At 55.6% G+C, this 22613-nt stretch overlaps 7 protein-coding genes across 7 annotated transcripts; 3 read left to right on the top strand and 4 right to left on the bottom strand.

Annotated features, from left to right (window-relative positions):
* Positions 1 to 316: 316 nt before the first annotated feature.
* Positions 317 to 2852, bottom strand: CH63R_07182 (Immunoglobulin a1 protease; the record flags this gene model as incomplete). The annotated part of the gene is made up of 4 exons (XM_018302157.1): positions 317 to 349; positions 411 to 728; positions 787 to 2165; positions 2252 to 2852. 4 exons carry the CDS (start codon positions 2850 to 2852, stop codon positions 317 to 319), a joined length of 2331 nt encoding a protein of 776 aa, XP_018156935.1.
* A 2775-nt stretch (positions 2853 to 5627) lies between these two features.
* Positions 5628 to 7034, top strand: CH63R_07181 (Ankyrin repeat protein; the record flags this gene model as incomplete). The annotated part of the gene is made up of 2 exons (XM_018302156.1): positions 5628 to 6679; positions 6770 to 7034. The coding sequence occupies 2 exons, from the start codon at positions 5628 to 5630 to the stop codon at positions 7032 to 7034; spliced, it is 1317 nt and encodes a 438-aa protein (XP_018156934.1).
* A 1432-nt stretch (positions 7035 to 8466) lies between these two features.
* CH63R_07180 (FAD binding domain-containing protein) lies at positions 8467 to 9180 on the top strand (the record flags this gene model as incomplete). The annotated part of the gene is made up of 1 exon (XM_018302155.1): positions 8467 to 9180. The coding sequence occupies one exon, from the start codon at positions 8467 to 8469 to the stop codon at positions 9178 to 9180; it is 714 nt and encodes a 237-aa protein (XP_018156933.1).
* Positions 9181 to 12039: 2859 nt separating this feature from the next.
* CH63R_07179 (C6 zinc finger protein) lies at positions 12040 to 12681 on the top strand (the record flags this gene model as incomplete). The annotated part of the gene is made up of 1 exon (XM_018302154.1): positions 12040 to 12681. The coding sequence occupies one exon, from the start codon at positions 12040 to 12042 to the stop codon at positions 12679 to 12681; it is 642 nt and encodes a 213-aa protein (XP_018156932.1).
* Positions 12682 to 13137: 456 nt separating this feature from the next.
* On the bottom strand, positions 13138 to 14427 carry CH63R_07178 (RTA1 domain-containing protein; the record flags this gene model as incomplete). Its single annotated transcript, XM_018302153.1, has 4 exons — positions 13138 to 13903; positions 13988 to 14155; positions 14225 to 14324; positions 14406 to 14427. 4 exons carry the CDS (start codon positions 14425 to 14427, stop codon positions 13138 to 13140), a joined length of 1056 nt encoding a protein of 351 aa, XP_018156931.1.
* A 925-nt stretch (positions 14428 to 15352) lies between these two features.
* Positions 15353 to 16973, bottom strand: CH63R_07177 (Beta-1,6-galactanase; the record flags this gene model as incomplete). Its single annotated transcript, XM_018302152.1, has 3 exons — positions 15353 to 16487; positions 16575 to 16665; positions 16739 to 16973. 3 exons carry the CDS (start codon positions 16971 to 16973, stop codon positions 15353 to 15355), a joined length of 1461 nt encoding a protein of 486 aa, XP_018156930.1.
* A 1106-nt stretch (positions 16974 to 18079) lies between these two features.
* On the bottom strand, positions 18080 to 20943 carry CH63R_07176 (Secreted protein; the record flags this gene model as incomplete). Its single annotated transcript, XM_018302151.1, has 3 exons — positions 18080 to 18266; positions 18398 to 18650; positions 18717 to 20943. The coding sequence occupies 3 exons, from the start codon at positions 20941 to 20943 to the stop codon at positions 18080 to 18082; spliced, it is 2667 nt and encodes an 888-aa protein (XP_018156929.1).
* Between the last annotated feature and the right edge of the window lie 1670 nt (positions 20944 to 22613).

The following is a 22613-nucleotide window of genomic DNA, read 5'->3' as shown; positions in this document are numbered from 1 at the left end:
GCAAAACAGGCGGCCAGCCTGGAGGTGCAATTGACAAAAGGTTGACTGACTGCTTTGCTGTCATGCCAAACGGCAAAAGATTTTGACCAGCATGGGGGTCGAACCCACAATCTCCTGATTCCACGGTATATCGTAGTCAGACGCCTTGCCATTGGGCCAACCGGCCAGACAATTGGGAACACCTGTGGTGTCCGTCTTGGCGGCTGTCGACGGTTCTGCCAATCAAGAGGGCCCAATTTGCAGACACGGCACGACGCCTCAACACCAACGACACACAACGCCAGTCACAACCCAACTACCAACCTGGACCTGATAATCAACACCGCCATCGACAATCCATGTCCCTTGTCTTTACGCGCGCACAAGTCAGTACTCAACGAATGGGAATCGGAAGCACGAATGAGACTTACTGGTACCTTTCCTCCCTGGCCCAGAATAGCGTCAATGAAATCGGCGACGATCTCGCTTGGGTCCCAAGTGCCATGAGTGTCCCAGTTGCCAACCTCACACCTCGGCACCATCTTCCTGGCCTTGTCCTCGTCCATGGTGCTCCAAATCGTGTTACCCGCCGTGATTCTGACGCTGTAGGTCTGATACCTGAGGGGATTAGGTCCGATCAAGCTCGGCGGATGGTCGCGCTTCTTGGTGCTACCGAGCCACTTGTCGAGGAACTCGTATTTGAGCGCGTAGGGAAGCTTGCCGGTGTTCAGCATGATGGTTTCGCCCCACTGTATAACACAACTTCATTAGTGTCTCTCTGAGCAACATACTTGGCAATTTGCTAACCGAGTACTCCGTGTTGATATTAGGATTCCGGTAAAGCTCAGCCCCCGAGCCGTCGTATACGATTATACTGGCAGAAAAGCGCTTTTCGCTGCCGTATATCCTGATGTGAGTGTTGCAGAGGCCGGATACGAACGCCGGTGCCTGTCTATCTTTGCAGCTGCATCTGCCGCCGGTGCAAGCCTTCTCCTGGGAACCAGAGCATCTGAGGAACCCGCAGGCATCAACGTTTGAGCAAGTCTTCTCCACGCACTTGCACCTTCCGTCGGCGCAGGCCTTATCCTGTCTCGAGTTGCAATCGAGGTAGCCGCACGTCTTCGCGGTTGTGCAGATGCTGGGATCCTGGGGCGCCTTGCAGACGCAGAATCCCTCCTCGCATAAGTACTGGGACCTGCCCCCCGTACACTCGGGGCCGGAGCAGCCTGAGCTAGAAGAACACTGCTTTCTTGGAGGAGGAGGAGGCGTCTTTGATGTTTGGCAACCGCACACGCCTGCATCACAGAAGCTTGTCATACCGCCACCTGTACACCAAGGGCCGGAGCAGTCTGCGTTGGAGGAGCAAGCCTTCTTGGGTGGTGGGGTATTGTCGTCATCTTCGCCATCCAGACCGCCAGGATTGTCACCGCCCGGGTTGCCGTTGACTGGGCAGCTCTCTTGCCGCTTCGAGAGGGTCCTGATCTGCTCGTTGCCGGAAGGCTTCCAGTTCTTCTCGCCATCTCTGAGTTTCTCTGCCTCCACCCAAACTCGATACCCAGCTTCTCTTGCGATTTTCATCGAGCCGCCCCCGCCGCAGGCGATAGCTGGTTGATACTGGATCATAGCCTTTCCCCGGAACAAGAAGAACTCCGGGTCTCCTGGGTATCGGGGATCATTTGGCGCATGCCCTTCTGGGATGATTGGGTCGTAGGTCATCTCCCGCTGCGGTCCGTGATTCGATCCTCTCCGCCACCACACATCGAGCTCGGCCCTGATGAGTGCCAAGAGCGCGACATCGCCTGGTGCACCTTGAAGAAACATGTCGGTGGGCCGCTCTTTTCGGGTAACAATGAAGACCTGTGGCTCAGCATCATCATCAAACATGTTCCCGTTAGGGCCGGCCTTGCCACGGAACATGCCAAGCCCTTCGTCGATGAAGTCAGGCACGCCGCCTGTAAGATCTCCAAGCGTGGCCAGCACTAGATCAGGCCGACGCTCCCAGAAATGGGAAACCCATACGCCCCTTTTGGAAACGGCAATGACTGATGTACAGCCCCAGAGTCCTGCGACGGCCACAGTCGTTAGGTCATCGCCAAATGCCGCCCACTTTCCAGTGGAAAATTCCTCGGTTCCTTCCATTTGAAGATTCACGCTAGAAGAGGGATCTTGATATGCCTTGTAGGTTTCTGAGAAGGGTCAGTAGACTGTCTGTATCAAGACAACCGTAGACGATCGGGAAAAGAACAGCAGAAAGACAGCGTGCAAGACTTACCTCCTCTCATAAATTCAAACTTGTTGGTATAATGTTCTGGTCCAAACCAAGAATGTGCGTTGGGTTGACTCTTTGGCCCGGGTGGCGCCCTCTTCGCAAGCACCTTCTTCCCAATCGGACATGCACCCTCGCCGCATGTTCCTGGAGAGAAAATAGTTGGCTCTGGCTTCACGGTAGTTGCTGTTGTTGTCGTGGCCCCCGTGATCGTTTCGCAGGCGGTCTTGGTTTCGTACTCGAGAGTTGAGCAGCCCTCGTCCCGCCTGCGTCTCTCAGGCTGGTCTAGATCAAGAGTTACCGTGCAGAAGACACTGGCATAGGTGGCTGTGACCGTTGTGGAGCAGCTTGTTGTGGTAGTTGTTGTTTTTGTCCTTTCTTCATTCTCGTTTTCTTTTTCTTTCCCATTCTTGTTCTCGCTGTTGTCATCAGGACAGTTGCCGACCCTGAAGCCCAAGATCTGAACACAAAACTCGGGAAGCTTGAACTGGACGTTTGCGGGAAAGGTTACACAGCCCCAGCAGATGACAGGCGGTTTGCCGATGGGCACAATGATGGGGACGATTGTAGGATCATCGCTGCCAAAGGACGTCGTTGTGGTGACCATGTTCTCAGTAACCTGAGCCGTGATAGTCTCGATGGACGCTCCGGAGGGAAGGGCCGTAAATGTTGTGATCACGACGGCCTCCCCCTCGGTTTTGCAGACACAACCAGCATCCTGACAGGTCTTCTTTTTTCCTGCGCCTTCGCAGTCGGGCAGAGATGCACAATCCTCACTCGCAGAGCAAATGAGAGGGGAGGCCGGCGTCTTGCAGAGACACTTGCCTTCCAGGCAGACCTTTTGCTTTCTGGCTCCCTCGCAGTCACCCGTTGAAGCACACTCCGCATCAGTAGAGCAGGTGGCTGGTGGCGGGGTACCAGTCCTGCCCTCGTTGCAGACACACTTGCCCTCTTGACAAGCGACTCTCTTTCCAGCTCCTGTGCATTCGGAGGGCCGGCACTCTTCAACTGCAGCGCATATTCGCGGGGAAGGAGTCGTGCTTCCAATGATGCGACCAAGAGCACCCCAGTCAGATTTAATCGCATCACCACCAGCCCGAACGCCCTCCTGTGCGGGCCCAACGACGGCGGGATCGACTGAGCTCTGCCCTTTCTCTAGACCTCCAAGGATCTTCAGAAGCTCGCAGTTGATCTTTTGCAGCAGCCTGGTGACCTCTTGAGTGCTTTGCCTTTTTGCTGGGGCAACAACCGCCGGGCATTGAAAGATCTTTCGGCCGTCAGGTAGTCCATTGGCGACCTCACCAATGACGGGAAGCAGGGCCTCGATAGCTTGGACGGCTGCAGTGGCCTTTGCTGGGCCGGGAGTATTGGCCCAAGCAGTCGCGAGTGGAAGAATGCCAGTTTCCACCTGGGAGGAGATAGAAGCTAAAAAGCTGTGGAATGCGTCTCTAGTAACGTCTGTCGTCGGCTCGGGTGCCGAGGTGAGGGTGATGGGAGAGGTAATCGGTCCGCCGTGGATGATGATAAAAGTCGCCACAGCCCCCCCTTTCTGCGTAATCTGCGTGGGAACAAATGATGGAGTTGGAGGGAGCTGGCCACCAGCTGCTGTGTTGCATTTGCACGAACCTGCCTCACAAGCAACAGTCTTGCCTTCTCCAGTGCAGTCGGGGAGGGAACACTCTTCAGGGGCATCGCAAGTAGCAGCAGGAGGTTGGCCCTCCGTTGAGTTCTTGCATTGGCAAGTGCCGTTCTCGCAGACACCTTGCTGGCCTCCTCCGGTACAAGCAGCACCGATCGAACACTCCTGATTAGATGTACAGAGCAGACGGATGGACTTTTGAAAGTCGGGGGATTTTGGACATGACAGGTCTGGTCGGTCTGCAATGCAGCATCCGCCTGATTCATACTGCGCAAGATCCTGGCAAGCAGGCAATTCTTGAGTGCTGGCAACGAGAACTTGAGTGACAAGAACCCAGGTCAGGGCTCTGAGAGGCCGAGGGAGGATCATGACAGCGAAGGCCTACAGGGGTTGCTTGATTTGGTTCTTCGCTCGAGTAATAAACTTGGCCTGGTCGAGCTGATGTAATGTGATGTGAGGGGAAAATATAGTTCAGTTGAAGAGTGTAGGTGTGAAGGGATGGTGGGTTTTCTGAATATCCTGATATCCGAGTTTGGAAACCAATATTATCAAAACCACAGAAGGTGGCTCTTGGCCATCCTTATAGAATACTCTGGCCATCCACGCACCGGCGTTCCAAGATCATCTCGCCTTCCATGACACACTAGACGGAACGCTCCAAATAGCAGTATAATATTTGTTTAATTTTAATGGTATCATGGCGTTATGGTCCACGCCCTCAGCATTCTCGACTCATGATTCTGCGTTGAATAGGAGAAGAGGACGGCCCCCAGCGTGAGACCTTTGGCACACTGGCATGGCAGACAAGAAATATGAGCTGCCAGGTTGAATTGGAAGTTGGTTCCCATGTTTTGTGAGGCAGACTCAAGCTGGGGCCAAAGCCTCAATGTCTTGTGTAGCTGTGGTACGACATGATACACGAGGTACAGCCTCAAAATCTATGTTGCACAGCATCCTCAGGCAACCCAAAGTACGCGGCGTAGTCTGGGGAAAGCCTAAGACAACATCAGTGGACTTTAGTGCATTAGGCACTTCATTCCATTCTCAAAATGTAAAAATAGTTGGGTTGCGGTGTCTGTTGGCCGCTGGCCCTCGCTTGCTGCGGCCCCCGCCCCCGATTGCTGGCGTTGGACGCCGGGCACGGCCCCGCTTGTTGGCGTTCGACGCCGGCCCCCACTCCCGCCCCCGCCTGTTGGTGCCCGCTGGAAGAAAGAAGCCGCAATGAGTATGTAGTCAAGTCCTGGTACGGTGGTAATTACGACCTCAGACTTGAGACTTCGCCAAAATAGATCCTGTGACACAAGTAACGCCACTCGACGCCCCAAGAAGAAATCCGCCTCGTCCATGACTGCAGTCGACAAAAAGACTACCTCCGTACTTAGCTGGAAGACCTACGGTGCCTAACTGGGACCCTGCTTTTTCCCATCCCCGTCCTAGTGCCCAATGTTCACCCCAAAACCAGACTTTTTGGATTATGTGATTGGATCAAATAAAAAGAAAAAAAACCTGAAGCTCTGCACTGGCTTACTCCGTATGTACGTATCTTTTGGTGTTGGTTGGCAATCGAAATGATAAAAGCCCGAGATCATCCTCTGCCCCTCATCCTTTCGAGTCAACGTGGCCAGCACTCCGTAACTTATCAGAATCAAGTCAATTCACGCAGTACATACCGTCAGCCACCCGTTTATCCAAACTCTTTTCAATTCACTCACCCACACTCCCAAACTCGGTCGGTACAACACCATGCCAGACCAGCGACCGCAGCCCTCCCAGATCGTTGGTGTGCCCCATCCGCCGGCCTGGGTGCAGGCCATGAAGGACCTCGAAGAGCAGCGTGCCGCGAACAGAATCGCAAAGGTACGCGAGAGGCTCCAGCATATCGAGCTCAAGTACCAAAACCTGCCGCCGCTGCCGCCTCAGGTGCCCCCTCCTCAGTACGTAATGCAAGGTGACGATACGTCTGGCTACCACAACGACAATGCTTCAAGGTCATTCTACAGGTACTGCGCAGAAGGCGACCTGGATCGCGTTCGTACATTCGTCGACCATCTTGCACCGACACCCGCGGATCTTTCCTACGCCCTGGAGGAGGCATGCCAGAACCTACAGCTCGAGGTCGTGCGATTCTTGTTACGGCAGTCAGAGACGCAACTGCACTATCGATGCTTCCGCAGGTGCATCGAGTTTCCCGAGGATGAACTTATTGAAAAGTTCGACGGCAGACCGTCCACCTCGTCGTCGCAAAGCATCTTCACGAGCGGGAGTCCGGAGCTTCTCAACCTCCTGAGGATTTTCGTCGACTTTGGATGGCACCCGAACCAGCTGCTCGGCCCTCTGCAGCGAGGTAAACGGCCGCCCCACTACCCGCCGAGCCAGGAGGTTGCGCTGCATTATCCACGGTGCATCCTGGATACGGACATCTTGCTATTTCTCCTGGACGCCGGGGCAGATCCGACCATAGCAAGGGATATAATCGGCGACCCCTATTTCAGCGTCATCGAACAGCCTGTGCAGAGGCTCAAGGGGCATATCTTGGAGATGGCGGTCAATCTCGGTGCCACGGAGGCCGTGACTCTACTAATATCGCGCGGAGCCAAGCTAGAATATGGTATTCCATTGCACAGCCTTGCCCGGCGAAGGCCTCATCCAGCGGCTATCAAGGTGATGGATGAAACATTCCTAAAGGAGCTGTGCAAAGAAACACCTGAGCTGGAGTATCCCACTCTCTCCACCCGGCTCGCCATGGCCCAACATTTGATTGCTCTTGGCGAGGATATCAACAGGGTGGCCAACGTGTACGTACTCTCCACTCCAGAGTGTTCTTGCTTTCGGACTCGCACCATTATTGGTTTCTCACGAATTTACATGCTGATGCAAAAGCATAGCTACCGCCTGATCGGGCCCTGGGTTACGATGCCCATCCGATTGCACGAAGCCACTGCATTATCACATTCCAAAAACTCCATGGACTGGGACTTTGTTAGATGGCTGCTGGAGAACGGTGCGGACCCGGCTGCAAGCCCCAGGGCCACATCCGTTGCGCAGATGTTCTATTCTATTGGAGCCAGTCAAGAAGAAGTTGAAGAGACGTATGAGGATATGATACGACAATTTCAGCGGCCAGGGCAGAGTGTGACGGCAGCAAATTAATCCGTATGTTGATTTGCTACGATGCATGAAAAGCCACGAAGTTATCATGTTACTCTGAAACTAAGAAGTCACGTCACGAACTTGTCGTACGTCACCTTTGAGCTGTATGTGGCTTTCCAGCGTGACACCAACCTTAAAAGTTTTCTTGAAGTCCTCGGCAACTGGGCAGTATTCAGACCTGCCGGCTTTTCTGTCCCCTCATCCATCATTGGCAACATAGGGGAACTGATGACTTCCGTCGTGGTCAACGATTAAACTGTAAGTGGAGCATAGGGAGACGTTCCGGCCGAGAGTCTCGAAAGTAGCGGAGTACCGGCTTAGCTATCACCATGTCAATCGGCGTGAACGTTCAAAGTTACTATGACTACTCGTTGGCGGAAGATGCTGTGAGAGAAGACGATAGGAGGTGGACAAGGCCTGAGAGGGGTAAGGGTGACAAGTACAATTTCTGCCGCCGAACACAGCGCAGCAATCCTAAGTCTTTTTAAAGCTCTCATCAAGTCGCCATATCTGTTGAAAACACGTGTTCCATGGAATGTTCAAAAAGAAAGACGACAAATAGACTTTCTATCTGGCTAAGACATGTCTATCTGGCTGCGACATGTCTGGTTGTTTGGTCTGCTCTAGAGGAAATTGAGAGGCAAGGGAGAGTTGGTAATAGTGTTCCGGTCTCGACGCATTTACTAAAAGGCCATTATGTTTGCCTCAAGTAGTCCATAGGAGAAGTGATAGATAGAATCGCAAGTTTACAAAGAGATAAATATATACATAACAGTCTAATAACAATAGATACTAATGATCACAAACCCGCAGGCTCCTATAGCATATGCAGAGAGACATACGTTACTCTGACCGATGAGTAGTTCAGCTTGGTTTCCTTATTGTCGACTGGCGTACACCTCTTGAAAAAGAGCCGTGGCTGTCGTTCATCCAAGTTGATGTCCTTGAGCTTACATACAGGCTACATGCCGCGTGCTTCAACTTCACATCACCAAAAAGCACCCGAATCACCCACCACAGCGTTTTTTGCCAATAGAATTCAGTAACACAGCCTCACCATACCTTCGTTTCATAATTATTTCAGGTGTCGTTGGGATCCGACAAAGTGCATGGCGCTTCAGGTACCCAAACAAAGTTGTTGACAAAATCAGTGTTTGAACCAGGCCGAAATATTGGCCTTGATCGGGCCAACCCTGAGAAAATTGGCCTGAAGTTCCAAAGACTACAAGTTGGCCGCGCAACTCAGACCTTTTCCCTGAACAACCAAGTCTTTGACTCCTATTCAATGTTTGTAATTGTACCCAGGTAGTTAATGGTGGCGTCCTGTATAAGAGAGTGTCTTTCGCCTACCTCTCACGATGTAATTCTTGACAACCACTCAAACCACTTCCTCACTCAGGACCATTCTATCACCTGTCTAAGCGTCGAAAACATGGAGAAAATCGTGCTCGCAGTCATTGGTCCTCATGGAGCCGGCAAAACCTCTTTCATCGAGTCCGTGACGGAGTGCGAGCCTGAAAATCTGCCTGAAACCCCAGCTCCTATCGAATTCCGCGACGGCTGGCTGGATCTCCAGTTTGCGGCTCTGAACGCCCCCGAAGTCTCCTTGTACCGCTGCAACCTCGCACCCGACCAGACCCCCTTCATCCTGGTCGACACCCCAGGCCTCTCTGCCCGGAAAGACAACCTCCCGAACTACAAGACGATCAACTTTATCAAGGGCCGCCTTGACGGCGCGAGCGTTGAGCTGCACGGCGTCATCTACCTCCAGCGCAGCATGGAGACGACGGATGCCGAGTTCGCCATCCGCAACATCGAGGCTTTCCACGAGGCGTTCGCGTCCGACGAGTTCCGGCACCTCCTCGTGGCGACGACCTTTTGGGACGTCTCACCCAAGGTCGGCTCCATGGACCACGTTGATTACTTTCACAAGGAACTCCGACGGCTAGACGCATCGACGGGGTTGAAGCTCAAGATCGCGCGGCTGAACAACGACTTTGAGTCGAGCATTCGTCTCCTTCAAAAAATTCAGCGGGTGTCGACGTCTCACGCCTTTGGGAGCCTGGAGGCTGGTATTGAGGCGTCCGCGGACGAGAACGGGATCTGGGAGCTCATCTTGTCGAAGGGCAAGTGCAGCGTGATGTGAAGGGTGGGAAGTGTGAAATAGATATGGGAGCGTTCTGGGGCAAGCAAACGGAGTTTCAGAGACAACAGTATCATTGTGACGTGAGAGCTGCGAACCACATGATATCCAGGTTATGCAGCCATCCAAGCGAACGATGGATACAATTGGAGCTTCGACTTATACTTCTTCGTATTCATTTTATTGAGAAGATTGCCACCTGCCCCTTGAGAACCAGTACTTTCAGTCTCCCACCATTCTGGATCTTCTAACTTCTTGATCATTGTTGAAACTGGCGCGATTCTGGGCCCCTCCACCTTACTAGACCGTCTGCACTCTGACAAAAGGATCACGCAAACTCCCTAGCTGACCCGAAGATCACTCTGTGTGTTTGGTGGCAACCAATCATATGTGCCGCCGGAGCATGCCCCATTTCCTTGCGTATCCGGGTTGGTTGTTGCCAAGCCAAGCCACAATCGAATCTGACACAGGACGAAGGGCTGGTGGCTCTCTCCGGTCTCAGCCTAGGCAAATGTAGCATTTCCATCGATCTGGCGATTTGTGAAAGCTGAGAGTGACCACACCAGCCCCGTCGTCGGTTGCAATAATCGTCTTCTCTTTCAATAGCATCTCACCCACTCCGGCTTCCTTCCATTAAGAGCCGACTCTCCCTCATCGTTCGTTACCTTGCATTTTCAGCGCCGAGTCACTCGCAATACGCCGGTCTGACGGATTGCCTCGCACGAACAGCGTCTCGTCGATCTTATTTCGGGGTATTACAATACCTGAGATACAACGCTGGACCCAACGAACTTCCTTCTATCTCAGTAAGTGGGCGATCTCTGTCCTCCTCACCACGTAGGGACTTTTACCTGCCAGCACCACAGGCGCCTTATCTGGCTACAGCAATGCTCTCTACCCGATGTATCTCGCAGAGAATATCACAGGAAGTTCTGACCGGCCCTCAACAGAGACGAGTGATCCCGATGAGTCTCTTAGGCAAAGACTCCTGCAACCAACTCCTCCAGGAGTTGTCTGTCATCCCGGACAGCCAACCGACGACACGGACCGACGCGCGGCCTTCGCAGCCGTGTGGTACTCTCACGAGCAGTTCCATGTATTCGACTCCGTTTTCTTCATCTCGGCAATCTTCGACCATGACACCTGCCTTCCTGACCCAGCTCATGTGCGCAGCCCTGACGGACACCTTGCGCTCGTCGTGAACGCCTTCCGTCTCTACTCAGCGAATGCTAAAACCGAAACCTGGTTTCCTGCCTCATGCATACCGTTAGTGGAAATTCTCCAAAGAGTGCACTTCAGGTGTAACTAATCACTGGACGGTAGTAGAAAGTCTTATCGACCAAAACCAATACCCTTTTTTATCTCCACTTGCACCACGTTTAGCTCTTATACAAAACACAGAGGTCCCTTTCTGTTTGCCTAGCCATACATGTACATGTACGTAGATAATGAGAAGTCATGAAGCCAATGAGAAGACAGTACACATTGGCATAGACTGATGACTCCTGTCAGCTGACATCGCTTCCTCCACCAAGGAAGTGCATTAAATAGCTTACGTACTAGCATAGCCACGTAAGCAACAGTAAATATGCCGCTTTCTTGCAGCCATGTTTGCATCTCAGCTATCTCCAAGGGCATTCCAAGTATCACTTGCTCATGTAGAGCACAATGGACGATATCTCGCTAGGCCAACAAGACCTCAACCCTCAGATCGCCAATCAACAGCCTGGCGCCTTAAACTTTCGAGGCTGCATCACTTCCGTGATGGAAGATCAGGTCCCCAAGCGGCACTGTTGGGAGTGTCGCCGACGCTGCCTAGTCTGCGACTTTACTGAACCATCGTGCCGGAGGTGCTCTTCATCCGGTATTCCATGTCCCGGGTACGGTGATGTAAGACCGCCGAGACTGAAGTGGCTCGCGCCTGGTACGGTCGTGTCTCGAAAGCCGAGGCCAAAGAACACACGCGCTGTTGAGAACGTACTCACAACCTGGACGAGGAGAAGGCCGGCGATTTACACAAGGACAATTGATTGGGACATGCCGTCTTTAGACACGGAGCAAACTGCCGGCTGTAACCTGTTCCAGGCCGCTGAGTACTGCAAGTCACTCACCTAGAGAAACTCCATGCCAGCGGAAAACTGACGGAAGTCCTTCTAGACAATTCGTGTATATTCAGAGATCTGGCCCCGGCACTTGACCTTGGGCGGAACCCCCAAATACACGATGCTTCGCCTGCCCAACTACAAGAAGCTCTAACGATACCTGACTTCATACGGCTGGGTCTTCTCTGTATGACCCTCAGCCACCGGATCAACCAACTTGGCACGAGGGACATTCCCCAATCCAAAGTGTTGGCTGAGAGATACTACCTTTGTCGGGGGGAAGCACTACGCTCTCTCAGTAAGCAGTTTGACGCGGAGCACAACTGCACGAGCGATTTTGTTATTGGCGGGGTGTTGACTCTATTGCTTCTTGACGTAAGCCCAGCTTCCCCAAGTGACTATGAAGGCTGCTACAACCTGCACCGACTTTAATCACGCTCGCTATAGATCCAATCGGGCGCCCCACCGCATTGGCTGTATCATCTCCAAGGAGTCCGGAAGCTGGTTGACCTTCGCGGCGGCTTTCGTACGCTGGCTGCGACGCAAAGCCTAGCTCCGCTGCTACACTGCCTCTGGTTGTATGTGAAACCTCCCACTGATCTATGCTGCTGGCGGGATGTGGAAAAGAAACCACGAGGCGTTAACATCTTTTAGCGTTGGCATCATCACGAACACGACCTGCCCGAGGTCTCACCTCGAGACTTCGGCGATCTCGCACCTCGAGGCTCTTGACTTCATGATAGAGCAATACGGGTCCGCAATGACCCCGTCGCAAGTATGGCCTCCGCAACTGCTGGCCGAGGTCATCAAGATCACCCACCTTCGGCTGCAAGTGACGAGAAAGCGGACTGGCAGTCTGGAGCGCATCTCGGAAGAGGCCTACGAGGCCCTGGACCGTATCCAAGGGTTCTCTCCAGAGCAACTATCCGAGTCCAAGGCTTCGTCTAGAGAGGACTGGACATGCATCGGCAACGTGTACAAGTCCGCCGTTGCGTTGTACTGCGTTCTATCGCTACAGAGCGCGTCAGTCCTTCCGGAAACCCCGACCTTGCGGGCTTCTTGCGCTGCACACGGCCAGCACCTGCAGCACCTTCTCAGCACAAGTCTGTCGTCGCCGCGGACTAGGATGTTCATGTTCTGGCCGCTGATCTTGTTGGGCGTGGAAGCCGTACACGGGGACGCGACGACGCGTGACTTTGTCTCGAAGCACCTCCTGGAGCTGAGCTGCGTCGTGGGCACATCCGTGCCGCTGACGGCGCAGCGGGTCCTTGCTTCCTTCTGGGGGTCGGGGGATCAGAGCTGGGACGCCTGCTTCGATCGGCCGTACCCCTTTACGACGCAGATTGCCGTAGATATTGGCCGGGTATACGCTCCCCGGCAACGGGACCTTCGAGACTTGTGAATATTCACTTGAGCCTCGGAGCACGGGAGCTAGTGGTTTGAAGGCTTTGCGGAGCATTTGTTGTACTCAAGTGCTGTCTCTTCTCATGGACATGTGCATGCATCATGTTTTATGCACTCTCATAACCAACACACGGAACACTACGGGGTGTATACCGTCCAGCAAACTTTGTGTCGAACTCTTATACCTTTCCAAGCTTCACATGCAAAAGATGAGAATACAGCACAGCAAACAAATACATGGGCCGCTAGATGTGTCCTTCTTTGGCATTGTAACTCAATGACACATTTTACGGTTTGACACCAACACAATCTTTCCCGCCAAAGATTAATACACTCAGACATAGTGTGCCTCCATCACCCCCCTCCCCCCCTTTCCCTTCCAAAACCAAAAAAAAAAAAGGGATAGTAGCGATAAACATTGACAGTCAAAGTAGATGGGTCTCCCATCCGCCAACTAAGTGGCTTGTCCCCTAGGTTTGCCATGGCTGCCACTGCCTGTGCTCTCGGAGAGCTCCTGTGGTTGCCTGTGAAGATCGCTTTTGTTGTCACGTATAAGCAGGCCGAACATCAGAGTGTTGGCCATACGTAACAGAAGCAGTAGGCCCTCGTCGCCCTCGACCTCTCCCTCGACCTCGCTTCCGTCTTGCGCGAGGTAGATGTGAGGGTTCTGGGGCAGGTGAGGTCCCGGGTGCCGCACGTTCCAGAGCGCCGAGTTGACGAACATCAAGCTCGCTTCGAAAACGTAAAAGTACGACTCGTAGCGCAGGACGGGGCTCAGCCTCAAGAGCGCCTCCATGCTCCGGAGGTCCACGCTCGTCGCGCCCATCGAGTTCTCGACGAGCCGGAAGAGGCAGCGCACCAGGATCAGCGTCATGCTCAGGTAGAGCGTGGTCAACGTCGACTGGACGGCTTTGGTCTGCGCGGGAACGCGGGCTCTGAGGCAACGGCGGTGGAAGGTGGCGGAGAGGTAGGCGAAGACGAGGACGACGGCGACCTGGAGCGCGAGGGCGACGAGGATGAGATTGTGGCCGGCCTTCTTGGATGCGTCCTGTGCCTTGGCGTTGGCGGAGAGGGCGACACCCGCGGCGTTGAGACCCTCGACCAGGGCCATGAGGCCGCCGAAGAAGGCAGTGACTCGGGCCGGGTTGAAGGGCGCGGCACTTGGGACGTAGTGGAAGATTCGGCCGAGGACATGACAGTTGGCGAGTTCAAGGAGAGGACTTTGGTTGGTTAGTCTACAGCATGATGAAGAAGAACGTCGACGATAGCTGGGGGGGTGGCAGCGGGGCAAGCGAGACACTCACGGTCCGATGAAAATACATATCTGGCTCAGGATGAAGAGAACCAGGGGCGTTTTATCGGTGGCGAGGTACATAAAGTTGTAGGCACCGTACTCTCTGAGCGCATAACCGAGAGTGAACAACAACGCACAGAATGGATGCAAGCCGATCAATTTCCAGGCCTTGTAGTGGCTAATGGTGCTCGTGTCAGGTTCGTTGAAAATGGCTCTGCCGAAATACAACACATAAAGGCGGACTTACTGGCATTGCCAGACGTGGACGGCGGCGCTGATGGCGTAGACGATCGTGAAGAAGATGGGTGCGGCCTTGTTTGGGGCATAGACGTATAGACTACCCAGAACTGATGGTATTAGTGAGTGATATTGTCTCACACTTTCGTCTACGAAGTGCCCGTATAAAAGGGGAAGAGAAAAAGACTCACTGGGCACTCCACTTCCTGTCATATCGACGAAACGAAGTCTGAAGTACGACAAAGTGTTTCAAAGATCGGGCCAGGTGGCTCTTGATGAGCGACAGAAAGAAAAAGAAAAAAGAGAGAGACGAAAGATATATAGTTTAGCAAGTCACAGGTAAGGAAGCAGGAGAACAGGAACGGTGTAGTATGAAGACGAAGAGGTTTCTTCTTTCTTTTTCTCTTGACACTCTTCACTTAATGGAAACGCAGTATCAATGAAGAACACAAAAGTAAAGAACTTGAAGTTGGGAGACATCTTTCTATAGGAGAAAGATCGATGGCCAACCGAAGCAATCGCTGCTCTGAGCACTTCGTGTTGACGGGCTGCCCCTTGGAGTCTGACGCGCTCTACTTGACCCGAATAGGACAGTAGATATGCCAAGACAAGAAATGAAGCTGCTGTCTCTCGACCCGGTTTTGTATCAATTATATATCGTTTGTCCTGTTCGCGCCCTCATTGGACTGGAAAGGGGTTAAAACATCCTGCGCGCCGCGGGAGGCTGACAAGCGCCACCTACTAGGCCCGAACAGGATAAAAGATATGCCAAGAACCCGACACTGCTCCTTTGGACCGGGTGTTCTGTACGACATTAACACACTATGGGGGATGGAAGGGGGCATGACGGGTAGATCTAATTTGGACGACCTTTGCAGTCAGCAAGTGTACTTTGGGTTCAAGCATCAGCAGAAGCAGCCCAAACCCGGCAGCATGTTGGCTTTGAGTAGACCCTGTACTCTATCGACGCGGTCACCTGAGACATAGAGCGACAGAGTAAGAGAGAGAGAGAGAGCGAGAGAGAGAAAGAAGACATGAACCTCACAAAAATGCGAGAAATTATTATCATAATTAGACATTTCAACAACTAGAGACCTGTGTATCCACCGTACGACATCTAAACCCCCATCCCGTCAACCTAAGCCTTCCTCGTCGGGTTCATGGCCTTGACCCAGGGCTTCCAGACGTCCTCGATCGTCGGCGGGTGGTTCCAGCCGCTCCAGTCGTAGTTGGTCAGGCCCCAGGTGTCCGGGACGCCCTGGGCGCCGGAGCGCACGCGGTAGCTGCCCGCGAGGCTCCAGACCATCCAGCTGACGCCGTGCTTGACGGTGTAGTCGCGCAGGCAGGCCTGCAGCGTGTCGTTGCGCAGGGTGTCGTCCTGGCCGTTGCCGAACTCGGAGAAGATGACGGGCGTCAGCCGGCTCGCAGGCGGGCAGTCGGCGGCGGCGGCGGCGGCGGTGGTGGTGGAGTTGCCCGTGCCCGTGCCATTGCCGCCGCAGGAGGCGGGAGGGTCAATGCCGAGGGCGTTGAAGCCGTTACGGTAGAGGCCGGCCTCGATGGCGGCGCAGGTGCCCGTGTCCAGGTCCTCGCTCATCTTGTAGAGGTGCAGCTCCCAGACGAGCTTGTCGGCCCAGGCGTGGGCGTCGACGTCGAAGACGCGGGGCGGGCGGCGGGCGGCGTCGCGGATGGCGGTGCACTTGTAGCAGGGGGCCGTGAGGTAGTTGGCGCCGGCCGTCAGGGCCGAGAGGTCCTGGCCGTACTGCAGGCCGCCCCAGAGGATGAGGACGTCCGGGTTGGCGGCGTGGATGGCGTCGGCGCCGGCGGAGAAGTTGCCGACGAGGGTGTCCCAGTTGTAGTAGAGGTTCGTGACGTTCCACGACTCGCGGACCTCGTTGCGGAGCGAGAGCGAGACGATGTTGGGGTGGGCCTTGGCCCAGTCGGCGACGTACGAGAGGCCGCGGCGCCAGTGCGTGGCGTTGAAGTTGACGTCGTCGAACCAGGCGTTGCCGTCCGTGTGCGAGCAGCACCACATGGCCTTGCTGACGTGCACGTCGGGCGAGATGAAGATGCCGCGCTCGTAGGCGGCGGCCGTGATGTCGGACCAGATCTCGAAGCGCGTCGTCTCGCGCGTCCAGGACGGGTTGTTGCGGATGATGGCGTTGGTGACCTTTGTGCCGTTGACGAAGCCGAGCGCCGTGATCATGGCGACCTCGAGCGGCACGTCCTCGCCCTGGCGGTCGTAGATCTGGTCGACCATCTCGATGGCGTAGCCCCTGAGGAAGGGAGGTTCGTCAACATGCTGTTCTACCGTCGTGACGGGGAAGGGAATTGGTCGGTGGATGGATGAGAGGGAGACTTACATGCGGATGTAGTTGAAGCCGACGCTCTCGACGTCATCAAGGATCTTGTCGACCGATGCCCATTCCAGGCCCTCGGGGATCATGGTCTCTCCTGTAGTTTCCTGTCAGTCACAGACAGCCCCAGAAATCCTGGGAGGGGGGGTGGCGGAAGGCAGACGACGTACCGCTCATGGGCCAGTTGACGCCGGCCCAGGTCACGACCTCGCCGCGGCTGTTGACGATGTCGCGGCCGCGGGTGCTGAAGGGTCCGTACGGCCACGCGCCACCGGCTGTCTGGTTACCCTCCTGCCTCGAGACGACCCTGCGGGAGGCGGCGTACCGAGGCGCGGCTGGGGTCTTCATGTACTGCGCGCATGTCGACGAGACGAGCGCCGCGAGGGCGATTGCGAGGCCCTTCATTTGTGGTCCGGGGGGATCAGCTCACACGTCCAGTATGGGGAAAAGCTGCAATGGAACGAAAGAAGGGTTTGCTCTCGAGGTTCTGGAGAAGACAGAGGGGCAAGTGATCGGGATGCCGAGCTCTTCTTAAAAGGGCGTGACATCGGGCCATCCGGCGGAAATGGGGAGCCAGCTTCGACGGGGCGATGCCAAAGGTTGCTCTTCGGCTCCGCATCCCCCGCATCGTGGGGTTGGGTTTTCCTGTCTCTCTAGTGTCAGTCTAAAAGAGCATTAGGTCTGATGAGCATCGTCATTCGACCCTCTCCGCCTGCTTGGGGGGGGGGGGGGGGGGGGGGGGGGGGGGGCGGAAGGCCCGCCAGGCGGCGACCTTTCCACCGAAGCTATTTCAACCAAGGTTTATTTTGGGGGGCTCGGCCCCAGGTTCGAGCTCCTCCACCCGTTCAAGCGGTCCAATGCCGTCACCGGGATCCCCGGGGGTGAGTCCTGCTCGCCGGGACATGGGGGGGGGGGGGGGGGGGGAGACCCCCTGGCGACGCCTCCCCCGCATTTGTGACGATGGAGATGGTGGAGAAGAGCGAAGAAAGCTCCTCGGCATATTTGGTGAGGGGGGGGAAAGAGGGGGGTGGAAGGGTGAGGAAGGACGGGCAGCGGGACAAACAGGGGGGCACTGGTTCGTTTTCTTCTTCAGTTTTTGCCGGGCAACGAAACGGCTTTGTCTTCCCGGTCCGGATCGCGGGGATGCTCGGAGCCGGGCCGGATTTGTGAGTGAGTGACCCGCCGAGTCTAGCTAAGAAGCTGTGCCTTTTGGTCATGAGTGAACCGGAAAGCCTGAGCAGAGGTTTCGTCAGCCAAGGCGCGTCTCCTGTGAGACGGGTGGCTGGGGTGTATCGTCTCCTTACTGGCATGCGATGATGTGATGATTCTCATATTCTTTTGCTCGCTCGACGACTATCAACGGTTGCGCCCTGGTGTAAGTCGGGCCGCGAGTCTCATGGTACGGTTCCAGCATTCACGATTGCAAATAGAAACGAACACCGACCCCATATGCGTGAAATATTGCATTTACCCTTGGTAGTTCGCTATCCTCCCTCCCCGACGACACACCCTCACTTGGCCAGGCTCTTCTCCGGGCTCTTCTCGTACCGATTGCACCACTTGCGCCACTCCTTGGCCGCCTTGTGCATCACCACCCGCAGGTCCTCCTTGACGTCGCTCATCTCCCACGCCTCGTCCTCCCAGTTCTTCTGCCCGCGCGTCAGGGCGGGCGACCAACCGATGGCCTCCAGGCACTCACTGGAATCACACACCAGTCAGTAAGTCATCGCTCAAAGTTCTGGACAAGTGATGAAAGGTGGGTGTATTATAAGGGACGGAAAAAGAAAAGAAAAAAAGGAATGAAAAAAAAAGGAGAAGAAGAAACTCACACTTCCGTCGGCGACGAGGTGTAGCGGGGAAACATCCGCGAATCGAGGCGGTGACACTCGGCCTCGAGGTATCGCGCGAGCACGTCGATGCGGGTGGCCGGCCTGAAGCTGAGCCGCAGCTTGTCCTCCTTGGCCATCTCGGCCTCGGACTTTTCTGGGTCGATGGACTCGGGCTTCTTGGACGACGACGCGAGCCGCTTCGTGACGGACCGCGCCGTCTTGGAGCCCTTGATCGTGAAGTAGGCCCATACGGCTGTTGTGCCATGTTAGTCACACATCAAACTCAAGGTTCGGAAAACAGGGGGAGGGGGTGACTGACCATTCACCTCAAAGAGCCCCGACACGGCAATCATGACGAGGTCGATGGCCAGCGAGACGGGCAGCAGACCCGTCGCGATGATGGCGTCCCGCTGCGCCTTGGACTTCGTCCGCATCATCGAGTTGATGAACTCCTCCCTCATGGCCTCGGGCGTCATGTTCATCGACGGCGAGTACACAAACACAATCTCCTCCACCCCGACTGTCTTCTTCGTCTCGTGCGACGCGTGCGCCGGGTCGTCCTCCACCAGTTCGTCGTGCTCTTCATCCCTCTCCTGGGACCTGAAGTAGTCCTCCTCATCCCTGTCGCCCTGTTGCTGCTCCTCGGCGAGTTTCTCCTCACTCGTCTTCTTCCCTTCGAGCGATTTGTCTTCGTGTCCCTTCTTCTCCTCGTCGCCGCCGCCCAGGAGCCTCTCCGTATCATCCTTGTTCTCGGACGCCTCGCCCTTATTCTCGTCAACGTCTTTCTTACCATCTTTCTCGTCGCCTTCGGTCGCCGCCGCCACCGCCTTGTCTTTCTTGTCCTTCTTCCCCTTGACCTTGAGCGACAGCCTGCGCGTCAGGGCCGAAGGCGGCTTGGCCGGAGGCGTAACTCGCGCAAGGTAATCCAGGTTGCTCGTGGTGGTGTACTGCATGGCCTTGTCCACGCCGCGCGTGCACTTGGCCTTGAACCCCGCCCAGCTCGTCGTCTTGGCATCGGTCATCTTGGCCTGACGGACCTCGTTCTGCCACTTGCGCTGCACCTTGTGCGTGACGCTCTCCTTGACGCCCTCCGGCGGCGCCTGCAACGGCGGCGGCGGGGGCGTGTAAATAAGGAAGCGCGTTGGGATGGCATCCGAGGGCGCCTTGGCCCCCAGCCACGGCTTCGGGAAAGGGACCAGGTACGTAATGAGCTTGTGAGGGTCCCGCGTGTAATGGATGGGGTGTGCCGGGTCGTCGTTGCCAAAGTCGGAGCCTTGGCGCTTGGGAGGTGGCGCGATGCCCTCGATCGAGGGTGTTCTGGAGAACGGAGGCGACATTTGGTTCTGGGCGAGCAGCTCTGCGACGGCTTTGGGATGAGGCCGGGCTGGCAGAGGCGGCGCCTGTCCGGATTCCTCTGCCTGGAGACGTTCGGCGAAGGCGCGGTCCTCGTCCTCGGGAGACGAAAATGGGTTGGAGGAGAGAGGCCCGTTGCTGCTCCACGCAGGCTGGGCAGGCCTTTGCGGGAGGGGAGGCGCCTGTGCATCTTCATCCTCTTCCTCCTGGAGTGCCAGTGCCATTGCATAGTCGCGGTCCTCCTGCTCTTGAACCGCGGGATCTACGCCGTAGCCTCCACGCTCTTGGGCGTAGTAATCGGGTATTTCTGTGGAAACGGGCCTTGGGCCTGGCAAGGCAGGCCGTTCGTCACGGTCCTGGTAGGCCTCGGCGGCTTTACCCTTGTCGAGGGACGAGGGACCATCATTGTAGTCTGAGGGCACTGTGTTTTGGTGGTGTGCAATGACGGGCTCTGGGAGATCTCCGGTAGCTTTGTCTTTGTCGAATGTTGAAGGAGGATCATTGTACCCTGTGTGTTCTGTGTTTTGGTGCAAGACATGAGGCTCCGGGTGCGCCTCGGCCGCCTCGCCGTAGCTGAACGAAGAGGGTTGACCATCATCGTGAGAGTACGCCGCGTCGTAATATTGCTCCGCGTCCGTCTCAGTGGCTTTGCCCTTATCGGGTGAAGAAACCTGGCCATTTGGTTGAGCAAAGCCCGTGTCGTAATGAGGCACGGCAGGCTCGGTCATGGGAGAGACGTAGTATTCATCGTCTGCATTGGACTTGTCCTGATCGTCAAAGGTAGATGCCCTGTTATGGGCCGGAATCCTGGACTCAAGAGGCGGTGGTGACCGGCTCTTGGGGGTTGGCGGGTCATAGATGTTGTCTTCTTCCTCCACCTCAGGAAGGGCGCCCGGTATCTGCTGTTTGTGCTCAACATACTCTGGGTACGAAGCGTTGGAGCGTACGCTGTTGGAGCGGATAGTCGTGGGCGTGGCCGGGATGATATTGACAGCGGGGACACCGCTCCTAGGTTCGATAGGCGAGTCGTTGTCCATGTTCCCATACCATCGAGGCTGTGAGTGATGCCCAGACTGATGCTGCTGGCCTTGGCCGTGAGACCCCGACGACGACGACGACGACTGAGGGAAGAAGAGCTCCTGCTCCGCAATGGAATTGGTCGTATGGCGTTCCCGTTCCTGCGTGGCGTCCATGTTTGAGGCTCTTGGCAATGCAGGTGCAAAGTGAAGAAAGCTGCCGGAGAGTTCGGCGAGGACTTCCCAAGAGGAAAGGTTTACAGTGTACGGCACGAGAAAGAGAAGGAGAAGAGAATGGGAGAGTTCCCGATTACGGACAGCGGCTCATCACCGCCGAGGGTTGAACCTTAATATTGCGCCCCAACCAGAGGCAAACGACTCTGCTATGGGAACGCGCAACACGACTGCGGCGTAGACAAGGGGGGCAGAGGGAGAGTCAGTGAGTGTATGAGTGAGCGAGTGGGTGAGTGAGATGGGCGGCAAGGCGGATGACGTGTTTCGAGATACTACGAGTGTGGCGCAGCCAGGCGGATTGTGGCACTTGCTCAGCTGTTGATGGCGACGGCGATGTGGTTTTCTATGGGGGGTTTCGACTTTTTGCGAGAACTGGCAAGGATTCAGAGAGCGGCATGTGTGGCTAGACAGCGTTTCATAGCAAAGAGGGGGCGAGGCGTTGGTGGTTGTTTGTTGGGTAAGGCATTGTGACTCTGTGAGGTGATGCCAGGATTCACCTGGATGATGGATCTACCGAAAGCCAGTTCGCATGAGACGAGTGAGAAGCAGTCACGTGACCGTTCGGACCGCTGCCCCGGTGACCACGATTCCCTGGCCGTTGTGGTTCATGAGTGAAAAGCCCAAGAAACACAAAGATCGAACTTGACGAGTGCAAAGTGTGGCTTCCGCAGAGGCGACGGGTCTAAACTCGTGACAGTCTTGGGGAGAGAACACCTAACACGCACTAGGAGCCTGTGGTCTTAGTTCCCCGATAGCACAGCCAAGGCCTTGGTGGGTTTCGAGTGCGTTGCGACACGACGGCGACGCTTTGCAGAAACGCGGACGAGCCCAGAAGACCCCGTGGGGATTCAACGAGAAGACGACAACGCAGAGTCCCGGTGTCCTGGGCATCGTGAGTGCGGCAGATGTCGGAGAGTAGAGAGGGAAGGAGACGCAATGGGACAAAGGGGGTACGAGACACAGACCACGCAAGAGGCGCCGAAGGCAGAGATCCTCACCCGAAGCCTGTCTCACTGGGGAAGGAAGCTCGCATCTGTAAATAGACAGCGTGACCAAAAGTAAGATGTAACATGGACGACCAGGCTGAGGGCCACAGTCCCACTCCGATGATCTCCGTCCGCGTCGGGTCGCCGGTTATTTATGGTTCGTCGCGTTCCTTGGCCCACGATCGACACTGCGGATGGTCCTACTGCTGTATTTCTGACGCGAAGCCCCCCTGTCGAGGGAGGCTGGGGCACCAGGGACGACCAAATTAAGTTGCAGGATTCGTCAAGCCGAGAACACCCCGTGCCGGGTAATCGCTTTAAGAACCTGATGCTAATGGGGAATATTAGTTGTAGATAGACACCGACGCCTGGCACTGGTTGACAGACATCCTGCCTGTGCGTCAGTAGAGTGGGGGACGCCGATCCTGTTAGCAAGCAGAGGACAGACATGTGGAGCCGTTTTCTTGGGCGAGCCGCTGTGCTTCCGCAACAGCCGTGCGCTCGGTCAACTGGGATCTGGAGTGCATCGCATATCGTGCAGAAGATGGGACTGTTGAGGCGGCGGGGAGATGCTCCCTGCAGTGCATTGCAGTGCAGAGCAGAAGCTCGAAAGACGCAGAATCTCGG

This window comes from Colletotrichum higginsianum, chromosome 5 (genome assembly GCF_001672515.1).
Source record: "Colletotrichum higginsianum IMI 349063 chromosome 5, whole genome shotgun sequence".
Classification (NCBI taxonomy): domain Eukaryota; kingdom Fungi; phylum Ascomycota; class Sordariomycetes; order Glomerellales; family Glomerellaceae; genus Colletotrichum; species Colletotrichum higginsianum.
Note: the sequence above shows the minus strand (reverse complement) of the source record. Positions and strands in the feature narration are given on the sequence as shown.